A 22,195-nucleotide genomic window follows, 5' to 3' on the forward strand; every position below is an offset into this window, starting at 1 on the left:
TATTCTTAAACCAACATGTTTGCGCTGAGTGCCTAAGAGGTGTGAACTCTCCCTACCAGGGTCCTTGAGGTAGCAAATTTTAAGTTATCAAGTTATTTTTCTTACTATAACCACCCACTTTTCTTCCAAAATTAAAGCAGAAATCTCTGACTGTGGGAGAATAAGGAAATAGCCAGGTCTTCACTACCCTAGTTAGAAACTCTTACCAACTATGATTCCCTCTCTGCCTCAGAGACCTCCATGATTAATCCTGATATTAAATGATTAGATTTCTTACAAATTATGGAAAGGGCAATTTTCCAGATAGAATTCTGTCTGTTGTTCATTCAGTATTCAGATCCACAGATGAGGCCCGAAAAGAAGCGTTTCAAATGACCTAACCTCTTTTTTAACTGACTAAGAACAAAACCCACATCAAACTTGTCTTTATGTGACTCTGTGTGTTCCCGTTTGTTTGTTGGTAGAGTCAGCAACTATGGGATCATTGAGCTAAAAATCCCCTCCACTATTCATATATCGCATTAGTGTAGCTCTCAGATCCTTCGTGTTTAAAGTCTATTTATTCATTTCAATAACATTTATCCGTGGTTACCAAGTGTAGGTTCTGTGCTCTCAAGGAATTCACAGACTAGTAGGAAAAGATGTGTACTTAAGCAGATTGCTCCCTGCCAGTCTGCTATGCCCTCTAAAAGACCAGGGGCCTGACTCTTATCCAGTAGTGAAAGATCACATGGTTGTTAAGTAGAGGAGTGGTCATCTCCAGTTCACTTAGGGATGGGGGAGTCATGTGCAACTCACCCCACACACCTGTCCTCCACAGCATCCCTCCAGAGTCCTGCAGGTGGGGGATGTGGAACCCATTTCAGAAACCACCAATAAAAGTGGATCTTAGCCCAGTTTTCCTCTTTTCAGTAACAATTTTAGTTTTACTTTGGATTAAATGCAGTCTATCAAAAGAGCATTCCTTAGGCAAAGTGGTATCTTTTTATTTAACTGATATTATATACATGAGAACTTTTACCTCTTAGGGCTTCATAGGACAAACAACTTCAATTAGTTTTCCTTGTATAGTTAAGAGCTCAGACCACTGAATTTTAGATTCTGAAAGTACCTTGGAAATCACTTAGCCCATTGCCCTTCTTTGAAGACTGAGGCCTAGGAAGGGGAAGTGACCAAACCATGGGTACTCACTAGTAGGATTAGAAACTAGACAAAAGAGGCTGGACGTGGTGGCTCATGCCTGTAATCCCAGCAATTTAGGAGGCCGAGCCAGGTGGATCACTCGAGGTCAGGAGTTCGAGACCAGCCTGGCCAACATGGTGAAACCCTGTCTCTACCATACAAAAAGTAGCCAGGCGTGGTGGTGCATACCTGTAATCCCAGCTACTGAGGAGGCTGAGGCAGGAGAATTGCTTGAACTCTGGAGGCACAGGTTGCAGTGAGGCAAGATTGTGCCACTGCACTCCAGCCTGGGTGACACAGAGAGACCCTGCCACACACACAAAAAAAGGAAACCAGACAAAACAGCAAGCAGACCAGCACTCCTTGTGCTGTATCCTACACTGTTCAGCCGACTTCCTCTTTACCCTAATACCATAACCATTTCAAAACTGAGTGGTAGAAATTAGAAACCATTCTGTTACTCTGACTTAACTAATGAAATCCAAGAAAACTCTGTAGTTGGCCCTAGGCTGCCTGCAATGAGTTGCTATTTAGCTCTACCAGTAATATTTGGCAAAAAGAGAGGGTAGTGGGCATTGATGTGATGTGGCAGTTACTGGTACATAGTCATGGGAGCAGCAGGAGTCAGAAAATTCTGTTTCTATGTGGGCCTCTTCAACAAAGATATGATCAACAGAGGTATCAGCATCTTCAGTTGATAAAGTTGATAAAATAGAAAACTATTTTCTAAATAGCCTGTTACAGAATTTCACCCAAGCTATTGGTGGTCAACATCATCTTTTAATAGCTACTATCTTGTTTTTCTTTAAACTAGGATATTTGCCTTCTCTAGTGTTCTGTCATCTCTCCTAATCTCCACAACTATCAAGTATTTCAGAGAGCAGATTAGCAACCTCAAATGAAAGTTTTGATCTTTATCAATTTATCAGTTGCTCCTCTTGGGCTTTCGCAGGTTTTGATTCCATAAAGTTCTGTGTCTATTTGAGTGCATACTTCATTTCTAAGCAGTTATTCCCATGGACTCTCAGGGAATTTAAGAGATTATCTCTACTGAAATCCCCCTACAGATTCCCTGCCAAGCAGTCAACAAGCGTTGATCAGCCTTCTTCCTTCAAGGGTGACTAGCTCCAAATGCCCACAAAGTCCATTTTCATCAAATATTTGAAAGTTCTTCCTAGGTCCAGCCCAAATTTGCTTTTTTCTACAGTCCTTATGTTTCTGCCCAATAGAATTGCCCACAAGTCAAGTCCAACAAGCACTTGAGAAACTCAGTTATTTGAAGACAGTCTACTCAGTGTTTTTTTCCTCTAGACGAAACATCACTATCTTCAAATATTTAACCTGAAAAAAAGTTTGGACTCCCTGTCATGAACTCCATTGCTTCCCAGTGCATTCTCCCTAGTTAAGCAAGGATGCCGTTTTCTCCACAAGAACCTTTTAGTGTGTGGAACCGCAAACTGAACACAGTGCTTAAGGAAGGATCAAGTGGACTAGGGTGGATCTATCTCCTCCCCCATTCAGTACCTTGTATCTTCATGAAGGCCACCTAACAATATCCTATTTTGCTGTGTTTGATGCTTTCATTGTCCTGCTGACATATATTCAATTTGTAATCAGCTGAAATCCGTAAGCCACGTATCTCCCCAGTCTCACTGTGTACTTTTTGTTGTGTCTGTACAAAACTTCATGAAACCCCATTGAATGTTATATTGTAGCCTCAGTCTGATTCCTGTTTAATGGTTTCCCTGAAGCCCTCATTCAGTCACATACTCTGCCATCTCTGTTGCTGGCAAATGTGATGGGTGTGACTAATGCCCAAATCAAAGCCACAATACAAATATTTTCAGGGGAGGGGATTGATAAGAAGGCCATGAGGCTCAGTTTACAGACATTCTTTCTACATGAGTGCTGTCTTCTATCCTTTGAGTTTAATCTCAGCTGGTTCTGTCTCCCTCCTTATACACTGTACGGCCCACCTTTGCTCATTTTGTCCATAGCGTTATCACAGAAGCCGGGCATGCAGCACTCACTGTGAAGCAGGAAATGAGGCTTGTCCAGAATGCCTTGCTCTGGTGGAACCAAACTGAATTTGAGAGGCCATTCCTCTGTTTCAGAGCACTTTGAAAACTATTTTCTAAATAGCCTGCTACAGAAGTTCACCCAAGCTATTGGTGGTCAACATCATCTTTCAATAGCTACTATCTTGTTTTTCTTTAAATTAGGATATTTGCCTTCTCTAATGTTCTGTCATGTCTCCTAATCTCCACAACTATCAAGTATTTTGGAGGGCAGATTAGCAACCTCAGCTGAAAGTTTTGATTTTTATCAGTATCATACTTTATTTGTTAAAAACTGAAAAGAAAAAAAGGACAGAAAGGAAAAAGAACTTGAAGAAATTCTTTTAGCCATGGATTAGTGATAACAGCTGAGAATCCTTGAGCTTACCATTTGATATTTCTGTATTAATTTAAAGAAAAGTCAAAAGATTTTGAATACAGCAATAGCAGTGAGATCCTTTAAGCTCTATTCAGCAGCCCCTAAGAAAAGTGATTAGGACACTGTGCATGCCCATATGTGAACACGGTTGGTCACCTTAGGTATTTCCCCTTCTTTCCACATCAATACATATTTTACTCAAATTCAGACTCTATGATGTTGAAACAGTCTGGCATTGGATGTTTACCTCAAAACCCTGCTCTCTCTGCACCTAGGACAAACAAATCCTAGTTCTCTGGTGTTTAGCATCTTGGAGCCATGAATTTTAAATAAATCAAAAACAAAAACCTTCTCTTTCCCAGTTTTAAAATATAAAAGATGCACACACACACACACACACGCACATGTATATTTAAAATAGACCCTGTAACCTCATCATATTCTTACATCCTTACATGGTTTTCTTCTTAAATTATGGAGGAAAAGGCAGGCAGACACTTTTGATAGCACAGTGATCATCATTTTTTAAATGAACTGTTACAAGGACATAATCTTAAACTATCCATAATTTGGAATAGGCACAACTGTGCATTTAAAAAAATGCAATATTACCCCTATTTTCTCAAGAAAGCAGATTTTCCGGAGGGAAAAGTATATATTGTATATATTAGAAAATACACATATGTTCATTCACTCCTTCTGCATCTGCTGTACTTCAGATGCTTTTGGGGATGCATAAACGTGTAAAAGAAAGTATCTGATCTTACAGGGCTTTTATCCTGGTAGAATGATAATACAAATATGGCTCTAACTATAAGGCAAGGTAGAATTATGAAATGACCTAAGAAGCAATTCAGACCACTAGGAAAAGCTTCCCGGAGAAGATGCCATTGAGCTCATATTCGAGTCCACATAAAGTTTCAACAATTAGAGACAGGATAGAAAAGGCGTTGCAGAGCCATATAATAAACATGATTTAAAACCAAAAACAGAAAATAAAGGCTCATGCACCTAAATGGAAGTAAGAAAATTGCCTGATGATACCAGCCCTTGCAGCTTGCCAGCCAGGGCTGCATTGGGTGAAAAGCCCCTCCACAGCACGGCAGCTCTAGCAGTTGGCTCGAATATTTCACATGAGAGTCCACAGGAAGAGCGAGCTTTCATGTATATTTTTTACATCCAAATTAAGTTAACTCATGGAATTTTCCACCCTTAGGAATTAAAGTAGCAACTCATGAAGTAATTCAGTTATGTCATTCATACCAAAACAGAAAATACTGGAGCAACTTGGCACTGTTTAAAAGCCAAGATTAGGCCTTGGCCATTTTATATTTTTTCACATTCCATGGCTGTTGTGTTATTTTAACTTTTATTATGGCTGTAAATTTTTCAAATCAAAAGTATCTTAATTGCTTAGAAAACAGAAGTTGAAAATGGGTTCATAGTAAGAAGAGGGTTTAGGCAAAGCAGCTTCAGGAGTGAGAACTGAAAAAAAGCTGTAGCATTACATTTTCTGTAATGTGAGGGTTCTACCTAATTGGTTGACATTCACAGTTGTGCATAATTACAGCTTCCTCTATATCCATAAATCATCTTAGAACTATAAAGTTGAGTTTAACCAAAAGATCTGTCCAATATTAGTTAAATGACATCTTTAGGGAAGCATTGTCCTGCTACAATAGCCACATTCATTTTAAAGCAGTTAATTGGACACATTGTCAAAAACCATGGTATTGAGTTTCCACATTTTAATTTCACATTTGCCTTCTCCCTGGCTTCTGCACACAGACGGGTCTCTTGTGGAGCTGAAAGTGTGTGAAAGTTATTGGAGAATGGTAGTCTCTGGGTAATGTTTCTGTAAGCTGCCCAAAATTTTCCCCCTGTAGTCTAGATGGGAAACAGCTGGTTTTTGTTTAAAAAGCTGTTTTGCAAAATGTCTAAATCTTGAGATATAGAACTGAGGTCACCATTAAAGCAGGTGCTTAAGAGCAAGTGAGAAAGACTTCAGAGGCTGACTGGCTGTGGAATCTTCTGCAGGGCACTTCCTATTAGAAGAAAAGTGTTGAAGTTTGCTCCTTTATTTAGGACACAGCTATAAGTATTAATAAGTAAGTGCACTAGCAATACTACTAGAAATTGAGTATTTTTGAACATAGCCAGCCCTCAAGTGAATAATTAGCTCAGTATGAAAGGAACTAAAATGGTCATTTTTCTCACAGGGCTTCAAGATACAAGAGCCCAAGGCGCTCTAGTCTCCTTTGGGTGTTTGAATTTCCTCTTTAAACACACCAACAGTAAAAGAACTACTATTTCAAATAAGCAGTACCATAACTGACTATATCTTCCGAGGTTTTGGGTGCAGGCTAAGGGAAAGGGGGAAAAGAGACCCGACTTGGCAAGACCCGTACCGAAGCGGTTTGGAAAAAAAGCAAAGCGAAAAACATGTGGAACCACTAAAGGCCAGTGCACGTCAGGTATCCACCAGTCTGAAGATGAAAGGAAGTAAGCCTCCTCCCCTGGGAGCTGGAGGTTATTAGCAGCTGTTTATCCAGTCGGGAATAGAGATTAACATTGTACTTTTTTTTTAAGAACTAGAAGAAAATTTGTTTGGGAAGTTGGCTTTTCATATCAAGTCACTGCGCCTTGCCAAAAAAAACTTCCTTTCTCAGAACTCATGTACTAGCATTGAGCAATGTTATGATGCTCTGAGAAACTCTGCGTTACCAAAAAGTCTTTCTCCATTAAATAGAACAGAAAAGGACAGAGAAATGGGTGGACGTTTGCCATTGACACATTGCAGTTGTACTTTTACCATGTGAAATTCGCCGTTTGGTCTATTACCTTTTCTCCAACCTGACTCTAAATGGGACACTCTGCCCTCTACCTCTCACACGCACCTTCACAACTTAATCATTGCCACCCTAAGGTGCACACAATGGGTTCTGCAGATACCTGCTGCTTGTAAAAAGACCTTTAATGCGATATTGGGGAAGCTGCCTATTACTCTGGGGGCTTTATTCTCAAAAACAAACAAACAAACCAAAAAAAAATGAGTTGGATATGGATATTTTTTCCCCTGATTTAATGCTACTCTTAATGTCATTTTCTTTTATTAAATCCTTTCTTCTGCTTTTGATCTTATTTATAGCAGAGCCACTGGTCATATGGAAACTATTACTGTATAGCTGCGAGATGAAAGACTTCATGGCAATTAAATAAGAGTGAATCATTTGGGCCAATAATACACACATACAGTGAGGTACCATTTGTGTCCAAAATGCCCTGTGTTGTTCACTTTGTAGCAAAGCCATTGAGCTTTACAAAGGGCTTTACAAAAATCTGCTTTTTGTCAGAAATATGTAGTCTGACAATATGAAAACACATGTTAACACACAGTCCTTAGCTGCTTGCTTCTTCACACATACACAGTATCTAAATCATGCCACTTATTGATATAAAATGAAATTTTCACTTAAAGTTGGGATGTTATTTAATTGTATTAAGCGTCAGCTCTTTAAAAATATATTTGGATAATCTATATCAAAATTCTACCCATCATTCAAAACCTGCCTAAAATGCCATGTTCTTCTTAAAGTAGTCCCTGGTTTCCTAAACGGATATGACTTCATCATTTTTTAAAACCCTACATGACCTTGTACTCCTTTATGACATTCATCGTATTTTGCCTTGTATAGTAATAATATTATCCCACCATTAAAATATCAGTGCCTGGGCTAGGCGCGGTGGTTTAGGCCTGTAATCCCAGCACTTTGGGAAGCCGAGGCAGGAGGATCACAAGTTCAGGAGTTCGAGACCAGCCTAGCCAACATGATGAAACCACGTCTCTACTAAAAATACAAAAATTAGCTGGGTGTGAAGGTGCAGGCCTGTAATCCCAGCTACTCGGGAGGCTGAGGCAGGAGAATCGCTTGAACTTGGTAGGCGGAGGTTGCAGTGAGCCAAGATCATGCCACTGCACTCCTTTCTGGGCGACAAAGCAAGACTCCATCTTAAAAAAAAAAAAAATCAGTGCCTGCAAAGTCATAGACGTGTCTGTCTTTTATTATTTTTCCCTGCAAATGCCCATGTAGTGTCTTGCATATAGTACACTTTCATAAGGCGCTTGTCAAATTAAGTGAAATGTTTATTATTTGATAGAAACATGCTAAATGTATATTTCACAATATCAAACAATTAGATTTCAGACATAGTCTCACAGATCCATACCATTTGTGTCATCATTTACTAAGCATCTAACTGCACATTGTACTATTACACTCCTGTGCAGTGACCTGTGCAGTTCCTGTCCTTGGGATGGGATGCTCACAAATGGAGACAAGTATAGGCTTTACGAATGGCAGCAAAACAAACTTATTGAAGTTTATGCCCTGTACCATTCAACAATGACCTTGAATGTGTTTTAAGGGTGGTATCTGTAATGCATAGTGAGCTCAGTGAGGTGACAAGAAAGTGGAGATTTCTGGAGATCCACTCAGCCCTGAAGGGTCAGAGAGTGAGCGGATCTGTGGGGCTAATAAAAGAGAAGCAGTTGGTGAGTTGGGAGAGAAAAACCAGCCCAGCAGACAGAGCATGGAGGGCTTTGCTCAAGCCTTAGTGATGTGGGCATGAACCCAGCAGATGAGAGGCCATGCGTAGGTAATTGAACATTGATCGTGAGGAATTTAAAAATAGGGAACTGCATTGGTCCTGGGAGTCTAGGTGAAGGATGCATCAGCACAAGGTGGACCTCTTAGACTAGATCCATACAGCAAGCAAGAGCCAGGCTGAAGCCTTAATATTGCAAGGGATCCACTGATGGAGAGAGAATATTGCATTTCAAAGATGAGTATTTGGAAAGTGATGGGGAAGAAATGGTTCATTAGTTTAGGTGAGCTTCTTTATACTTGTACTCTCTTTTCAAATATATTACAATAAGCATGTGTTACTTGAATAACAAGAAAAGCATTTAAAAAATAAAAGCCAGTAGGTAATGGTAAATCCCTAGGGATCCTTAGGGGTGGGCCACCTGGACTGGCTAAAATGTGCGTGGAGGTCAGCAGCATGACTGCACTCTCACGGGTATGCTTGCACTTCAGGCATTCAGAATTCCAAGTGTAAATCAAGTGTCCAGTTGTCTTTCCTTTAAACAGAAGCTGTTTACACATAATTGCTAGACTTCACCGTACTCTCTGTGCTAGATATGTTTGGTTCACTAGGATGGATTAACCTTAGTTCCATACCATCTACTTACTAGCCTGCTATGTGGAGCAAGGAAGAGATAGAGGAATGGGCTCTGTTAATCTGCCAGTGTCCCCACTAGGTGAGCTCCATTCAGTTATGGTTTCCACTATAGGAAAATGATGTCGAGAATTGAGTGTGTGGGATACAGAAAAGAGAAATGAAACAGTTTTAATAGATGGAACCTATGAGTTAGTACAAGAAAGATGAACTGAGGTCGGCTCACATCCGTTTGCATTTCTTGAGCTATATCACAGAATCATTCGTTTAACCATTTTGGTGAACATCCAGGGGAGTTTCAGCCCAGCTGATCACATGATAGACAAGCACTGCCAAGGTCAGGATCATTTAGATCATGTTTAAATCCTCTTGAAAATTATTTTATTATCTGGAGAATCAATATTAAATAAATCTCCAAGAATTGCACAATAAGGAATTACCTTACATTTCATACAGAACATAAGTGAGGCTGTGATGTTTCTGGAAAACAATGTAGGTGTTCTCAAGACGGTTATGAAATCTTCTCCCAACATACATGTTAAGAATCAAGTAAAAATCCAAACAAAAGAATTGAATCCAGATCTGATGTTAATGAAAAGTCTCTTAAAGGTTTAATCACATGTACTAAAGAAAAATCATCTGATAATTTTTTAAACTGAGAAATAATGGGAATTATGTTTGTGGTTGGAGTGTCCCAGATGTTAGCTCTTTCTCCCACAACAGGTGGTTATTAGAGGTAGGTCTTGTTTTCTGCAGATCCTCTGTGCCTCTAGTGTTGTTCCTCACAGTATCTATCTACTGCTGCCATTCCATGAACTTCCGAGTTCCCATCTGTGAGCCATTAAAAAAGTTTGCATGACTGCTTCCCACCTCTTTAAAAGATTCACTTTTGTACTAAATGGTGTTTTGCACATTTGAGAAAATAAGTTTGCTTTCCTCTAATATGACAGAGGTCTGGCAAGATAATTGAAACTGAAATCTAGTACTCCACAACTGTCATGTATAATTGATATTTCATGGGGAGATTACAGTTCAGACACCAAAACTGTTTTCTGTATCAGTGGGTTTCTAATTACAGTGAAAACCCATCAGCTTTTCTTTTGTGTTAATGGAAAAACGAGAGAGAAAAGTAACAGTAAGTCACAGTTACCAGGACTTCTGTCTTTGTCCCATTTTGTTGTTCTTCTTTCTAAAAACAAACAAAAAAATCCTATGTCCAAAATTGGAAACCAGATGCCATTAATAGCAAACTTTAATTTTGATGTACCAAAATGTTTATAATAGTATATCCAGTTTTGTGTCATTATCACTTGGTCTAGAAACTGATGACAAGTTTCCTAAAGTTCCCATTGTATACTCTTTTAGAAGGATTATGGTAGAATAGAAGTGACTGAGGTCTGAAAGCCTGTTTTGAAGCAGTTATCTCTGGAGATAACATTAACTAGGATTGAATAACTGCCAAATTAAATTTAATACATTTTCCCATCCATGAAATAGGCCTCTTAAATACAACAGAATAATTACTTTCACAATACTCCCTGGAAACAAAGAGAGCAAAAATATTGAATGTCTTTTCTGTTTGTGGTGTTTGTTGTTAGCTAGAGGATAAGGACAAGGATATTTACCACAATGCTGAATGCATCTCCATATAAAAACAGCCTTGCCAACAGCCACCTAATTTGAATCTGCATGTCTTTTAAATCTGTTTATGTTGGAGGGATCGTGGCAAATATTAAATTTTATAATTTAGTTAGACATCTTGGCCTTGGCCTGAGTTAATGAACTATGATTTTCCCCCTACAATAAAGAAAATGGAAATGATTTTCCTGTATCTATATATGTATGTATATATATGTATGTTATATGCTTGTACCTAGGTGTGTGTATACATGTATGGACACACACACACACACACACACACACACTGTTTTAAAACAAAAGCTCTGGGAAATAAACCACTCTTGCCCCCTAACTCTGCTCCCCTCTCCTATATAATTGTTCAGTGTTGTAAGTTTTCTGAGTTCAAAATCTGTTTTGGATCTCTAACTAAACAGTGAAAGTTAGATCTTAAGTCACTTCACCATTCTTGGCCGTAGCTTTCTTTGTAAAATGAAGAGTTTGACCTAACTGATATATAACCAAGGTCCTCTAAGCCCTTGACGTCTAAGTTCTGTGATTTAAAAGTGCTTCTATCAGTTTATCAAGCCCTTTCTTGGAAACTAAGGTTATTTAAAATTATATGGTGCTCACGTGATTCAAAATAATTATTGCATATCTAATGACATTTAATTATTTCCAGTGACAAATTCACACAGGAGAATTTAAATAGCTGTGTTGGAATTTGAGTATAATTTGACCTAAGATACAATGTAACTCAGATATTTACACCTACATGTACCAGCCAATATGTGGATGGGACAGGCCAAGCTGGCTGTGTTTGGACTACATGATCTTATCTCCCCTTCCTCCTTTGTAGCTCTCTGGACCAGGAAAATTCCTGTCATTAAGGTGGCCCATTCATAGTATGACCTATGTCTGCTTCAAAATGAATTGGGCCATCCAGTGATCTTGGCATTCTGAGCTTAGAAATACAAAGAGGAAATTAGCAGGAGGTACAGAACCAGAAAGAATGCACCAAGAGGTATCATGAAGAAAGAGTCCAATCTGTCATCATGAGAGGGCAGAAGCTGGAGAGAAGCAGAGGTGCCCCCAGAGAGAGGAGAGAGGCTGAATAGCCCAGCAGAGGCGAGGAGTGGCATTCGGTTCCTAAGAGCTCTCTGAGTCCAAAACCTAAGCTACAGAAAACTATTTATGATAATCTTTTATTTGAACAAACTCAAATAGGTTTCTCTTCCTTGCTATTAAAACTACCCCACTAAATTGATCAATGTACAAAAATCCCCCCAAGAATCATGAGTTCCACAAAAACCGGGACCACATCTGAGTTATTTCTCATTCGATCCCCAGTATCTCCCAAAGTGACAGGCATGAGCTAGATTAGAAAATGTTTGTTAAATTAGTAAATGCATTCTCTGATCAATCAATGAATAATCATTGAATAATTTTTAAATTTCACTTCTATCTTTTACTTTTAGCATAGATATCACTAAAACTGCATTATACGTGACTATGGGAAGATTCACATTTACAATGAGTATCAATAAAATTAACTTTTCATAAGCTGGCTTTTAACTTTAGACTATTGTTATCTCTATGAAAAGGTTATCAAAATAGAACTTTAACAAGTATGGATTTTCTAAAAATAGGGACCAAATGTCATGCTTAGAATTGACTTGTAGGAATCTCCTTTCTCCTAGTCACATTATGACGTATTTAAGTTCAGAATGCCAAGATCATTGGATGGCCCAGCTCATTTTGAAGCAGACATGGGTCATCCTATGAATGGGCTGCCTTAACACCAGTGGGCAAATCCCTGACCCTTGTGTATACAGAGAACAGTGTGGGTTTCTCCATCTATTTCTGTGTTATTCTAGTGATGGATTTGTGCTGACAATCCACCATGTTTCTTCCCTTGTCTCTTATGTGACCAGAAATAATGTTCTGAAAGAGAAGAAAACAGGGTTAGAATATGCCGTCTGTGGCCAAGGAAACAAGCAAAGCCAAGCCAATTATTCAAATTGGAATACTCTTCCACAGCCACAGGCAATGGAATTGATCCTATCCTGGAGAATCAAGCTCATTATTACATGGCTCTGGACCTATCAGAGGGCATTCATATGACCTGGAATAGACACAAGGGAAGTCTTAAAACATCACAACAAATTAGCCCGGTGTGGTGGTGGGTGCCTGTAATTCCAGTTACTTGGGAGGCTGAAGCAGGAGAATCACTTGAACCTGGGAGGCAGAGGTTGCAGTGAACGGAGATTGCGCCCCTGCACTCCAGCCTGGATGACAGAGTGAGATTCTGTCTCAAAAAAAAAAAAAAAAACCCATCAGAACAACTTTGTCTCTAACATTCTTTATGGAAAATGATTTATATTATTTAAGATGATCTATGGAAAATAGATGGGGTTAGGTAACATATGGGCCTAAAATCCAAACAAAAATGTAGTTGGAACAACTATATCCTCAAATATATTTATAATATTTAAGAGTTTATAGTCATTGCATAGGGGAAACATTTAAAATTACATGGATTTTAACAAAACAGAGACAAAGATCATAAGTGAAGATAGCTTGAGTTTTGAGGTTTCTTGAACTACACAGGCTATTATTTCTATATAACATGCAAGTATTTTCAGTCAAAACACACGATTCTGTCTGCAGTTATTATGTACCTATTATATACCAGTTGTCATGTACGATTGCATGGGTTCTCTTTTTCTCTTTTGAGAACTTACCTCAATGCAATCTAGAGGGAAAAAATTTCAAGAGCAGTAACTGAATATATTTTAAGTAAAAAGCAAAACATTACTTTTAAGTTATGTCACAGATGCTTGCAGAGAAATCTTGAGAGTGTTAATGATTCTGAAATAGGAGTACACTTCTCCTCTATGCTCAGATCTGTGGTTACCTTCAGTGATTTTGACTTAGAGTCATCCTTTGTAGAAATTCAAGAAATTACATCCATTGGGAATACAAATAAATATCAATCAGCACGAAGAATTATTTAGGTTTATATTGATTGACAGACATAAAGAGCCACCATTTGATCAAGGCCTGTAAAAATTCATGCTTACAAGTTGACATCTTAGATTGAAAGGATAATCATTGATTGAATCCGTTTTCTAATGCATGAATATAAAAACAGCAAATCAAAACCTCAATGGAAAATAGCTATCATGCTTCTGAATAAAAATTAAAATATATAGGAGAGTGAGTTACAAATGGTTGCTGGAGCACGTGGGCGTGGTCTGCCTATAAGAGAGCAGACTTCAGTCACAGAGGAAAGGAATGGTGTGGCAGGCAACAGGGTTGAATATGTTTAAATAAAAAAAAAAAGGTCTGTACTTAACGCTATAGAGCTCTGGAAGCTGAAACTAGAATCAGTGAGTGAAATCTACGAAGAGGCCAATTTGTGGTAAAAATGGAATGGGCTTCTTTGGGAGGTATCAGTCTCAGTACATTTGAAGCACCCCATAGAGGCCAAATAACCACCATTCAGAAAGTTTTGTGTTGCGACACAGGCACCGGGGAGCAGTGCTGGACTTCCTACATCTCTCTGCTGAAACATTCATTTGTACTTCCTGAGGCTCAAAAGCCTCAAGTATTGTCTTATTCTTGCTGTATTTTGAATCCAAACAGTTAATATGATTTATGTGATCATCTCCACCCAAAATTAAAAAAAAATTGGAGTGCATACACACACACACATGCACACATAAATATAAAAATGGCATATTTCAGGATCAATTACTTAAATATATTTTCAGTAAAAAGCAAAATATTATAGGCGATACTTAATACATAGCTGCCTTTAAATAGCATGTGCTTATTAGGTCCTGTGAATTTGCTGTTGGTTCAGATTCTTATTGTTGATGCATTCTTTGGAAATACCCTTTTAAAATATGTTCGTAACCAAAGAGTGAAGATTCTCCTTTCTGGTTTCATATTTTTGACCGCAAAAAAAAAATAAACCTGATTCATAGCAGTATAAATGGACGGTTAATTTTTTGTGTTTTAGACCCACCGTCCTGTGTAAATGCTCACTTAACCATAGGCTAAGAAAATACTTGGAAATAGAAAAGAAAATGTGAACTACTGATTGTCCTCTTAGTTGACAAATGCTTAATGTTTTTGCTTGAAGGCATATGCTATAAAGTAGGCAGTTGCTGTCTCAGTGCCACAAGTTCAATTTCTCTGGACCCCAGAGTAGATAGTAGTAGTTAATAAAAAGCTCAGCAGTATTTTTTTAATCAAGTAATCATGCTGTGTACTCTGTAATTTTATTCTTGGAAGCATAAAGAGTATTTACAATATGGTATCTTTCTAGGATCAGAATAGTGAGGAGAAAAATGGAAAAATGTCCAAACATCCTTGCATGGCAATGATGGCATTACTGGTGTGTTTAATAAAACCTTTATTGGTACATTTTCCGGTGTGGTGGCATTGGCAGAAACCATCCCCCTTTGGATTTGGAACTCAGCAGCTGATGAAATACAGTAAACATTAATTTGGAATGGGCTGCCAGTTTTGGAAAGCCAGGTGACATTTTATTATATTTGTACCAAGCAGAGGCTGTGTCCCATACTGCTGTAGCTTCCGCTGTCAGAGGCTTAGCTGGCATTATGGAAAAAAAAAATGGCAGGCCTGAGAATCTTATCCCCTGAAATGAAAGTCGAATGCCAAATTGAAATTCCTGTAGGATTTCCGATAGCAATGGGGGAATTGAGAAGCTCACAATTAAGCATATGGGCATTAAGATAATTGTCAGATCTGTTGGCGGACATGATAGAAGACAGATGGGTACGAATCAGTGCGCTCCACTGCAGCACCCTGGGAGACAATTTGACGTTTTACCTGCCTGAGCTACTCTGCCATATTTGTCACTGAATGTACAGCACGGCATCTTACTGAGTGTTAAGTGTTTTCGCCGGGAACTATAGGTGCATGTGCGGTCCTTCAGCGCCCTCTAGTGAAATGCGTTTGGGAGTATGGCTTTTGAAAAGCCAGCCTTCATCAGGTCCTCGTGGCCTCTGGAAATAGCTGTCGCACCTCCGGTTCCTGCTCACCTCTCTGGTTCCTCTCGCCCTTTCAGGTGGGTACCCATCGTGAAGATGGCGTGGCCCTGAGAGGCAGCCATTCTCTTCTGCCAAACCAGGTTCCGGTTCCACAGCTTCCTGTCCAGTCTGCGACTTCCCCTGACCTGAACCCACCCCAGGACCCTTACAGAGGTAGGTTGGCCTCACCAGGGCACTTCTGACCTCACTTTCACAATAGGCCCAGTGTAAATACCCAGCCTCTTGGTGTTCATCCCTCAAGAAGCACTGGCAGAAACCCAGGAATCAAATTGGGCACAAAAATGGTAAGGAAATGGGAAAGTATTTAGAACTTCGCCCGCTAATCGTGTTTCTCCAGGGACTGTTTTCCTCAAACATCCTCTGAAATCCTGGTCCTATATCAGCAGGGAATGAGGCCACAGACTGATGAGAGGAAATTTTATTTTAGCTATTTCCACATTTTTCTCATTCAGGTCCTCTAATGTGGTTAGTTGTGGCCTGAAAATGATATTTCCAAATGAATAGGAAGGAAGGAAATTGTTTTTGTTGTTTAAGATGGAAGGAAATATAGGTGCATTTAAAAAATGAAGCTTGGTTGCATGATTTTCGCTCTTGAGTCATCTAGCCCTCTAATGATTGCCTCATACCAATGACTACGAACAGCTTTTCATGACCCCAGGAGGTTGGGCTATTGCTGGCCAGCTGACTAGGAGTCGCTTAGATAACATCTTCTCAGTCCCTTCACATTTAATATAAAAATGATAACATTGCCACAGGAATACATGCGGGCATTTTTTCAGCTGTTCAACATTATACAGATCTGAGTGTCAATTATATGTATAGGTATGTCTGCCCATTTTTATATGAATAGTAATCATTTTATGGGCCTTTTTTTTGTTGTTGTTTTTGTTTTTGTTTCTGTTTTTGTTTTTGTTTGACAGAGCCTCACTCTGTTGCCCAGGCTGGAGTGCAGTGGTGTGATCTCAGCTCTCTGCAACCTTCACCTCCCAGGTTCAAGTGATTCTCCTGCCTCAGCCTCCCAGGGGGTAGCTAGGATTACAGACATGCATCACCATGCCTGGCTATTTTTCATATTTTTAGTAGAGACAGGGTTTCACCACATTAGCCAGGCTGGTCTTGAACTCCTGACCTCAAGTGATGCACCCGCCTCAGCCTTCCAAAAGTGCTGGGATTACAGGTGTGAGCCACCACACCTGGCCAGGACCTTTCTTATCAGGAGCCTTTGGATTTTGTCCTCTTTGTCCTAAACCTGTGCTTCTCAAACTGCACATAAGCACAACCTGAGCATCTTGTTAAAATGCAGATTCTGCTTCTGTAGGTCTGGGATTGTCTATTTCTAATGGGCTCACAGATGATGAGGCCGCATGGACCAAAGTTTGAGTGGCAAGGTTCTAGAATACATAGATTACAAATAAAGGGGAATACTTGATAGATATGCTTCTACCTTTAAAAAAATTACTACATTAGGGTCGTGTTTTAAAATGCAGTGTGACTTGGAAAGTTGAGCAATGATAAAGCTAGAAATTTCTAAAATGAGTAGCAAACTGCCTTCCATATGTACCATTTTAAAATGCTGATTACTCCTTGAGAATAAGAGAAGCCTAATTTCAGAATATCATTAGGGTACCTATTGAAGTCTTGACTGCACATATTTAGCATACTCCCTGGGAATTATATTTTAAGGACATTTTTCTATTAAATCATTGCATATGGAAGAAACTCAATATAATAGCTGATATTTACTTGGGTTCTTAATCAGAACATTGGCTGTGTGATTTTCATGATTATGATTTTCATTGCAATTAAGTTGATGTTTTGTAGACAGTGAAATTACCATCTACTCCAAAAGATTGCAAAATAGAATTTAACCTTAGAGCCAATGCAGGGAAAACTTGTTTCTGCAGGTGCATTTTTTGAAACTTCAACAGATAGCAGGGGAAAAAAAAAAGTGACAGAAGGATCACAGTTCAGCAGTATGAATTGTCTGCTGGCAGCTTTGCAATCTGGTGTGCAGGCAGTGAGATTTTGGTGTACATGTCACCTGATTTCTCTTTTTCTGTAGGCATGCCACCAGGACTACAGGGGCAGAGTGTCTCCTCTGGCAGCTCTGAGATCAAATCCGACGACGAGGGTGATGAGAACCTGCAAGACACGAAATCTTCAGAGGACAAGAAATTAGATGACGACAAGAAGGATATCAAATCAATTACTAGGTCAAGATCTAGGTAACAGTATATAATACTGTCGCTTCATTTAATTCCTTTATTGGACTTTGATGAAGTGAACAGAACGGGAAGAAACTATTCAGTTTTTTCCTGGCAGGTAAATTTACAGCTGAAAAGAAAATTAAAGGCCTACTCTAGAAGTACTAAAAGTATCATTTAAGATACCTGTACTCTAGTGGAGCCTAAAATGTTTTGGCATTTATGAATCTGGACCCAATGCTAATGACACACAGTGAAAAAAATTTGTATCTGATTCAAGTACAGTTTATTTGTAAAACTATACTTTACTACAAATTTGGTCAGAAACATTGTGTCTATAATATTTCTAAAAAGAGATTGTAGCCGTGTTAAAAACTTGACTGATGTATGTGCCAACTATAACTCTTTTCTTACCTCTAAAGTGAGAAAATACCGATTTCCTAGATTTATCCTAAACATGCTGATGTATATAAGAGTAATAATACCTTGATTGCTAATGGTTTTTCCTCCTGGACACTCTTTTCTACAGAAACCACAACTGCAGGAAAATAGCTTCTGTCTGGTTTTCTTAAATATCTGCTCTCTTTAAATTCTAATCTGTATCTCCTTGAACTTTAATCTGGTAATCAGATGGTTTTTGAATACCACCACCCATATACTTTGCCTCAATTCCCTAGGGTTGTTTTTATTCACAAATTCAACCAATTGTCTTAAGACTACAGCTTTCCTTCTAAAGGCTGTGGTTCTCAAGGTTCTATCTGGAATCTTTTGTGAATTAAGAACATGCTGCCTCTTCATATTGCCATTGTAATTATTGAGATAAATTCCATGTCTTGCCACAAGTTTAAAAATGCCGAATGCTTCTAGATAACCCGTTTCCTTCCTCATTGTCATTTTCTGATTCTTGGCCACTTTGGCAAGAAATTCCAAGGAGGGGATTTCATACCTTTAACAGCTTCTGTGTTAGACCAGTCAGTTCTTGGTAATTTAACTTATTGTGGCCAAACTTATGCATGTTAATGGATTCTTTGAAGTTTTGGAACAACATTTTCATTTGCTGTTGAGAACCTTCCTATTTAAAAAGGTCATTCTTATGACATTTACTTATGTATGCCTCCAAAACTGTATTATAAGGCAGTGCTTTTTCAAATCTAGGCAGTTTTATTTGCATAACCAGTTTATTTATAAGTGAATAACCAATTCTAATTGGTTGTTAGCCTGAAAACCTTTGGAAGAAAAGTTCCCATTTTCCAGTGTCCTTTGTGTAAGGTGTGGCACTTGTTGGATGTATAAAAATATCACCCAAATGCTTAGCTTCCAGACAGGCCTGGCAGAGACTGTTTTCTTTTGCTTTTTACAGCCTATTTGCATAGTAGAATATAGGAGTGAATTAATCGTTACCGATTTCCTTGGCACTGGCAGCAGTCGGGGGTGAGGGCAGAGGAGGGATCCGCAGAAGGCAGAGAAAGAGGGCCTTTTCCATTGGACTTAGTTGAGTTCCATGTTTACCATACACACCTGTGGCAGACAGTGCCATCTGGAAAGGCGCTTATGCTATGGAGAAAGAGGAGCCTGGTCTTACAGCATCCTTCTGTGGTGTCATCCTCCTTGCCCCTAACTTTTCTCCTTCACCCAAGTGTTCTTGACTTATGTGCATTATCTTTATGTGTAACGTATACTTGCAACCCAGGAACACCACTCCCACTTTTGACTGATTGGAGCTTCTCAAGTGTAATTGGTCCTTATTGCCACTTGGAAGTTACCCAGAGATTCTCCAAAATGGAACACCAGAGTCATGCATTTTAAACCAGCATTCATTAAATATACATTTAATTGACTAGATAATTTCTCACATCTTCCAACTCCGAAATGTTGTGATTAATCATTTTTATTCTGTGAACATTTCCAATGTGTGAAATTATCATCTAGGTTAATTGTTAGTCACTTCCATGGAGTTTCTTGTGATGGGGAGTCTACTGATGTTCAGTGAAGTTTGTTTCATTTTTTATGTCTCTCAAAGCCCCCCGAAAATCCTCACTCATGTTTATTCACAATAGTCATTCAGAGCTTTATAGCACGTTCTGCTCTGCCTTCTTGAGACAAGACATTGTGCACACCTCTCTTTTTTACATGACAGCCCTTGAAATATTTGAACCCTGCTGCTGTGAAGACTTCCTCATATGATATGCTTTCCAGGTGGTTCATCATCCTCTTTGCCGTCCATTCAAAAGTTTCTAATTTGTCACTGTGACACCCAGAAATGGAGAGAACCAATCTTATCTTTTCCGACTATTCTGGGCCCAGCCATGCATTTGTTATGAATTATGGAATATTTTGGTTTTCACAATTAGAAATTACCTTTTGGCTTTTTTTTTTTTTTTTTTTTTTTAAGAGACAGAGTCTGGCTCTGTTACCCAGGCTGGTGTGCAGTGGCCTGATCACATCTCACCGTAGCCTCCACCTCCTAGATTCAAGTGAGCCTCCCACCTCAGCCTCCTGAGTAGCTGAGACCACAGGTGTGCATTGCTGTGCTCAGCTAATTTTTTTGATTTTTTTTTTGTAGAGGTCTCACTATATTGTCCAGGCTGGGGTTATAGGCATGAGCCACTGCACCAGCTTTCTGGCTTCATTTTTGACTCACAGTGAGGTCATGGTCATTCATAAGCTGTAGGTGTTTGGTTTGCTGAATCGTTTTGCATAGCTGATACCAATTCAGGTTTCCCAAACTTGTTCTGTGGATCATAAGCATCTATAAGATTAAAGACCATGGAAGTCATGTTTTTGTAACCTTTTATTTAATACATAGAGAAAATGAGACTCACATGGTGAGTTGACCAGGCCTTCAAAGCAAGGTAATGGGGACACCTGGATAAAACCCTCACTGTCTTCACTCCTATTGCTCTGGTGTCTTACATATAGGCCTTTCTTCTTACTCCTGTTAAGCTACCTTGTATTTTTTTGACCTATCAAAATCATTTTTCAATTACTTGTTTCCCCTAGATTTCAGATGTCACGGTATGAAGGTTTTATATATATTAAAAAAATGAAGTATAAACATAAAGTCTTTTTGAAGCATGGTTATGCAACATATGCTAGGCGTAAGTTGGTGAATGCCTGCTTTGCAGAGTGTAACCCCATTGAATAAAAAAAGCTTTGTTTTCCCTTTCTGCCCCCCTGTATCAGTATGGGCACACCCTGCACTCTAACTTTAATCTGTGTCACCCTCACCTGTTTGGTTTGGGTTTAACGTCTGCGAGAAAACTAAATATCTTGTGTATTGTGAACTGTCACAGCCATCTAAACCAATCCCAAGGTCAAGTGGATATAAAAAATCTGCCAAAGATGTGGCATAAGGTGGAAAAGTTCCCTGATAACTCTGGAAGAAAACAAAGTAATGTAGACACCTTCTTTCTCCCCACACCATTAGAAAATGTCGCCTCCCTTTTGTCCCACAGCAATAATGACGATGAGGACCTGACACCAGAACAGAAGGCAGAGCGTGAGAAGGAGCGGAGGATGGCCAACAATGCCCGAGAGCGTCTGCGGGTCCGTGACATCAACGAGGCTTTCAAAGAGCTTGGCCGCATGGTGCAGCTCCACCTCAAGAGTGACAAGCCCCAGACCAAGCTCCTGATCCTTCACCAGGCGGTGGCCGTCATCCTCAGTCTGGAGCAGCAAGTCCGAGGTCAGTGCAGGCCAGCGTCCTTGCAGAGCTCGTGAGGAGCTTGTGGCAGGCACAAGCTGAGATGGGCACGCCAGCCTTGAGCAGTGGCAGACAGTAGACTTTCAAGCATCATTCCAAAGAATTGTTTCCATTGCAGACTGTGTCTAAATCCATAAGGCAGCATCCCTTTCTCCTGTAATTAAGTTGTAGGATTCTCTTATAACTAAGATTATATTGCAACTTTCCCTATATCCTTTCAGTAATTTGAGCTTAGTTTATTTGCTTTACCAACCTTTGCTTACTGTAAAGTGGCTGTACACACTCACAGGCAATTCAGCTTTTACTAGTGACTGACCAAATGGATTGCCACAGTACTTGGTAACTGTTCCTTTTGTTCTGCAATATAAACACTGAGAAAAAGGTCAGACACGCAAGAAGAGTGCATTGCTGCCCTCTGCCAGAAGCCTCGGCATTAAACAAAGGTCCTGTGCTTTAATCCTCCACAGAAAGGAATCTGAATCCGAAAGCTGCGTGTCTGAAAAGAAGGGAGGAAGAGAAGGTGTCCTCGGAGCCTCCCCCACTCTCCTTGGCCGGCCCACACCCTGGAATGGGAGATGCATCGAATCACATGGGACAGATGTAAAAGGGCAAGTTTGTTTTCAACCGTATCTGAAATCGATCATTCGTAACTCTCATCAGTGTATCAGCCATAAAAGTGAATTTCACCCAAATTGACAGATATTTTCTTTCATGGAAAAATAATTTTTAAA

The 22,195-nt window shown here is 39.4% G+C and overlaps 1 protein-coding gene across 27 annotated transcripts in view; it reads left to right on the forward strand.

The window, feature by feature from the left end:
* The window catches only part of TCF4 (transcription factor 4), a 381,116-nt gene that overhangs the window by 354,291 nt on the left and 4,630 nt on the right, over positions 1–22,195 (forward strand). For 16 of the 27 annotated variants that reach the window (XM_058438310.1, XM_032152230.2, XM_032152232.2 and 13 more), the window contains 4 exons: positions 15,575–15,710; positions 17,620–17,782; positions 21,217–21,446; positions 21,932–22,072. In XM_058438310.1, the coding sequence (XP_058294293.1) occupies positions 15,575–15,710; positions 17,620–17,782; positions 21,217–21,446; positions 21,932–22,068 (666 nt within the window). In that variant the 3' untranslated portion in view covers positions 22,069–22,072. The remainder of the gene's footprint in view (positions 1–15,574; positions 15,711–17,619; positions 17,783–21,216; positions 21,447–21,931; positions 22,073–22,195) is intronic. The other 11 variants (XM_032152235.2, XM_032152237.2, XM_032152217.2 and 8 more) reach the window with 1 other exon arrangement.

The sequence above is a fragment of the Hylobates moloch genome, unplaced genomic scaffold, assembly GCF_009828535.3.
Source record: "Hylobates moloch isolate HMO894 unplaced genomic scaffold, HMol_V3 SCAFFOLD_5, whole genome shotgun sequence".
NCBI lineage: Eukaryota > Metazoa > Chordata > Mammalia > Primates > Hylobatidae > Hylobates > Hylobates moloch.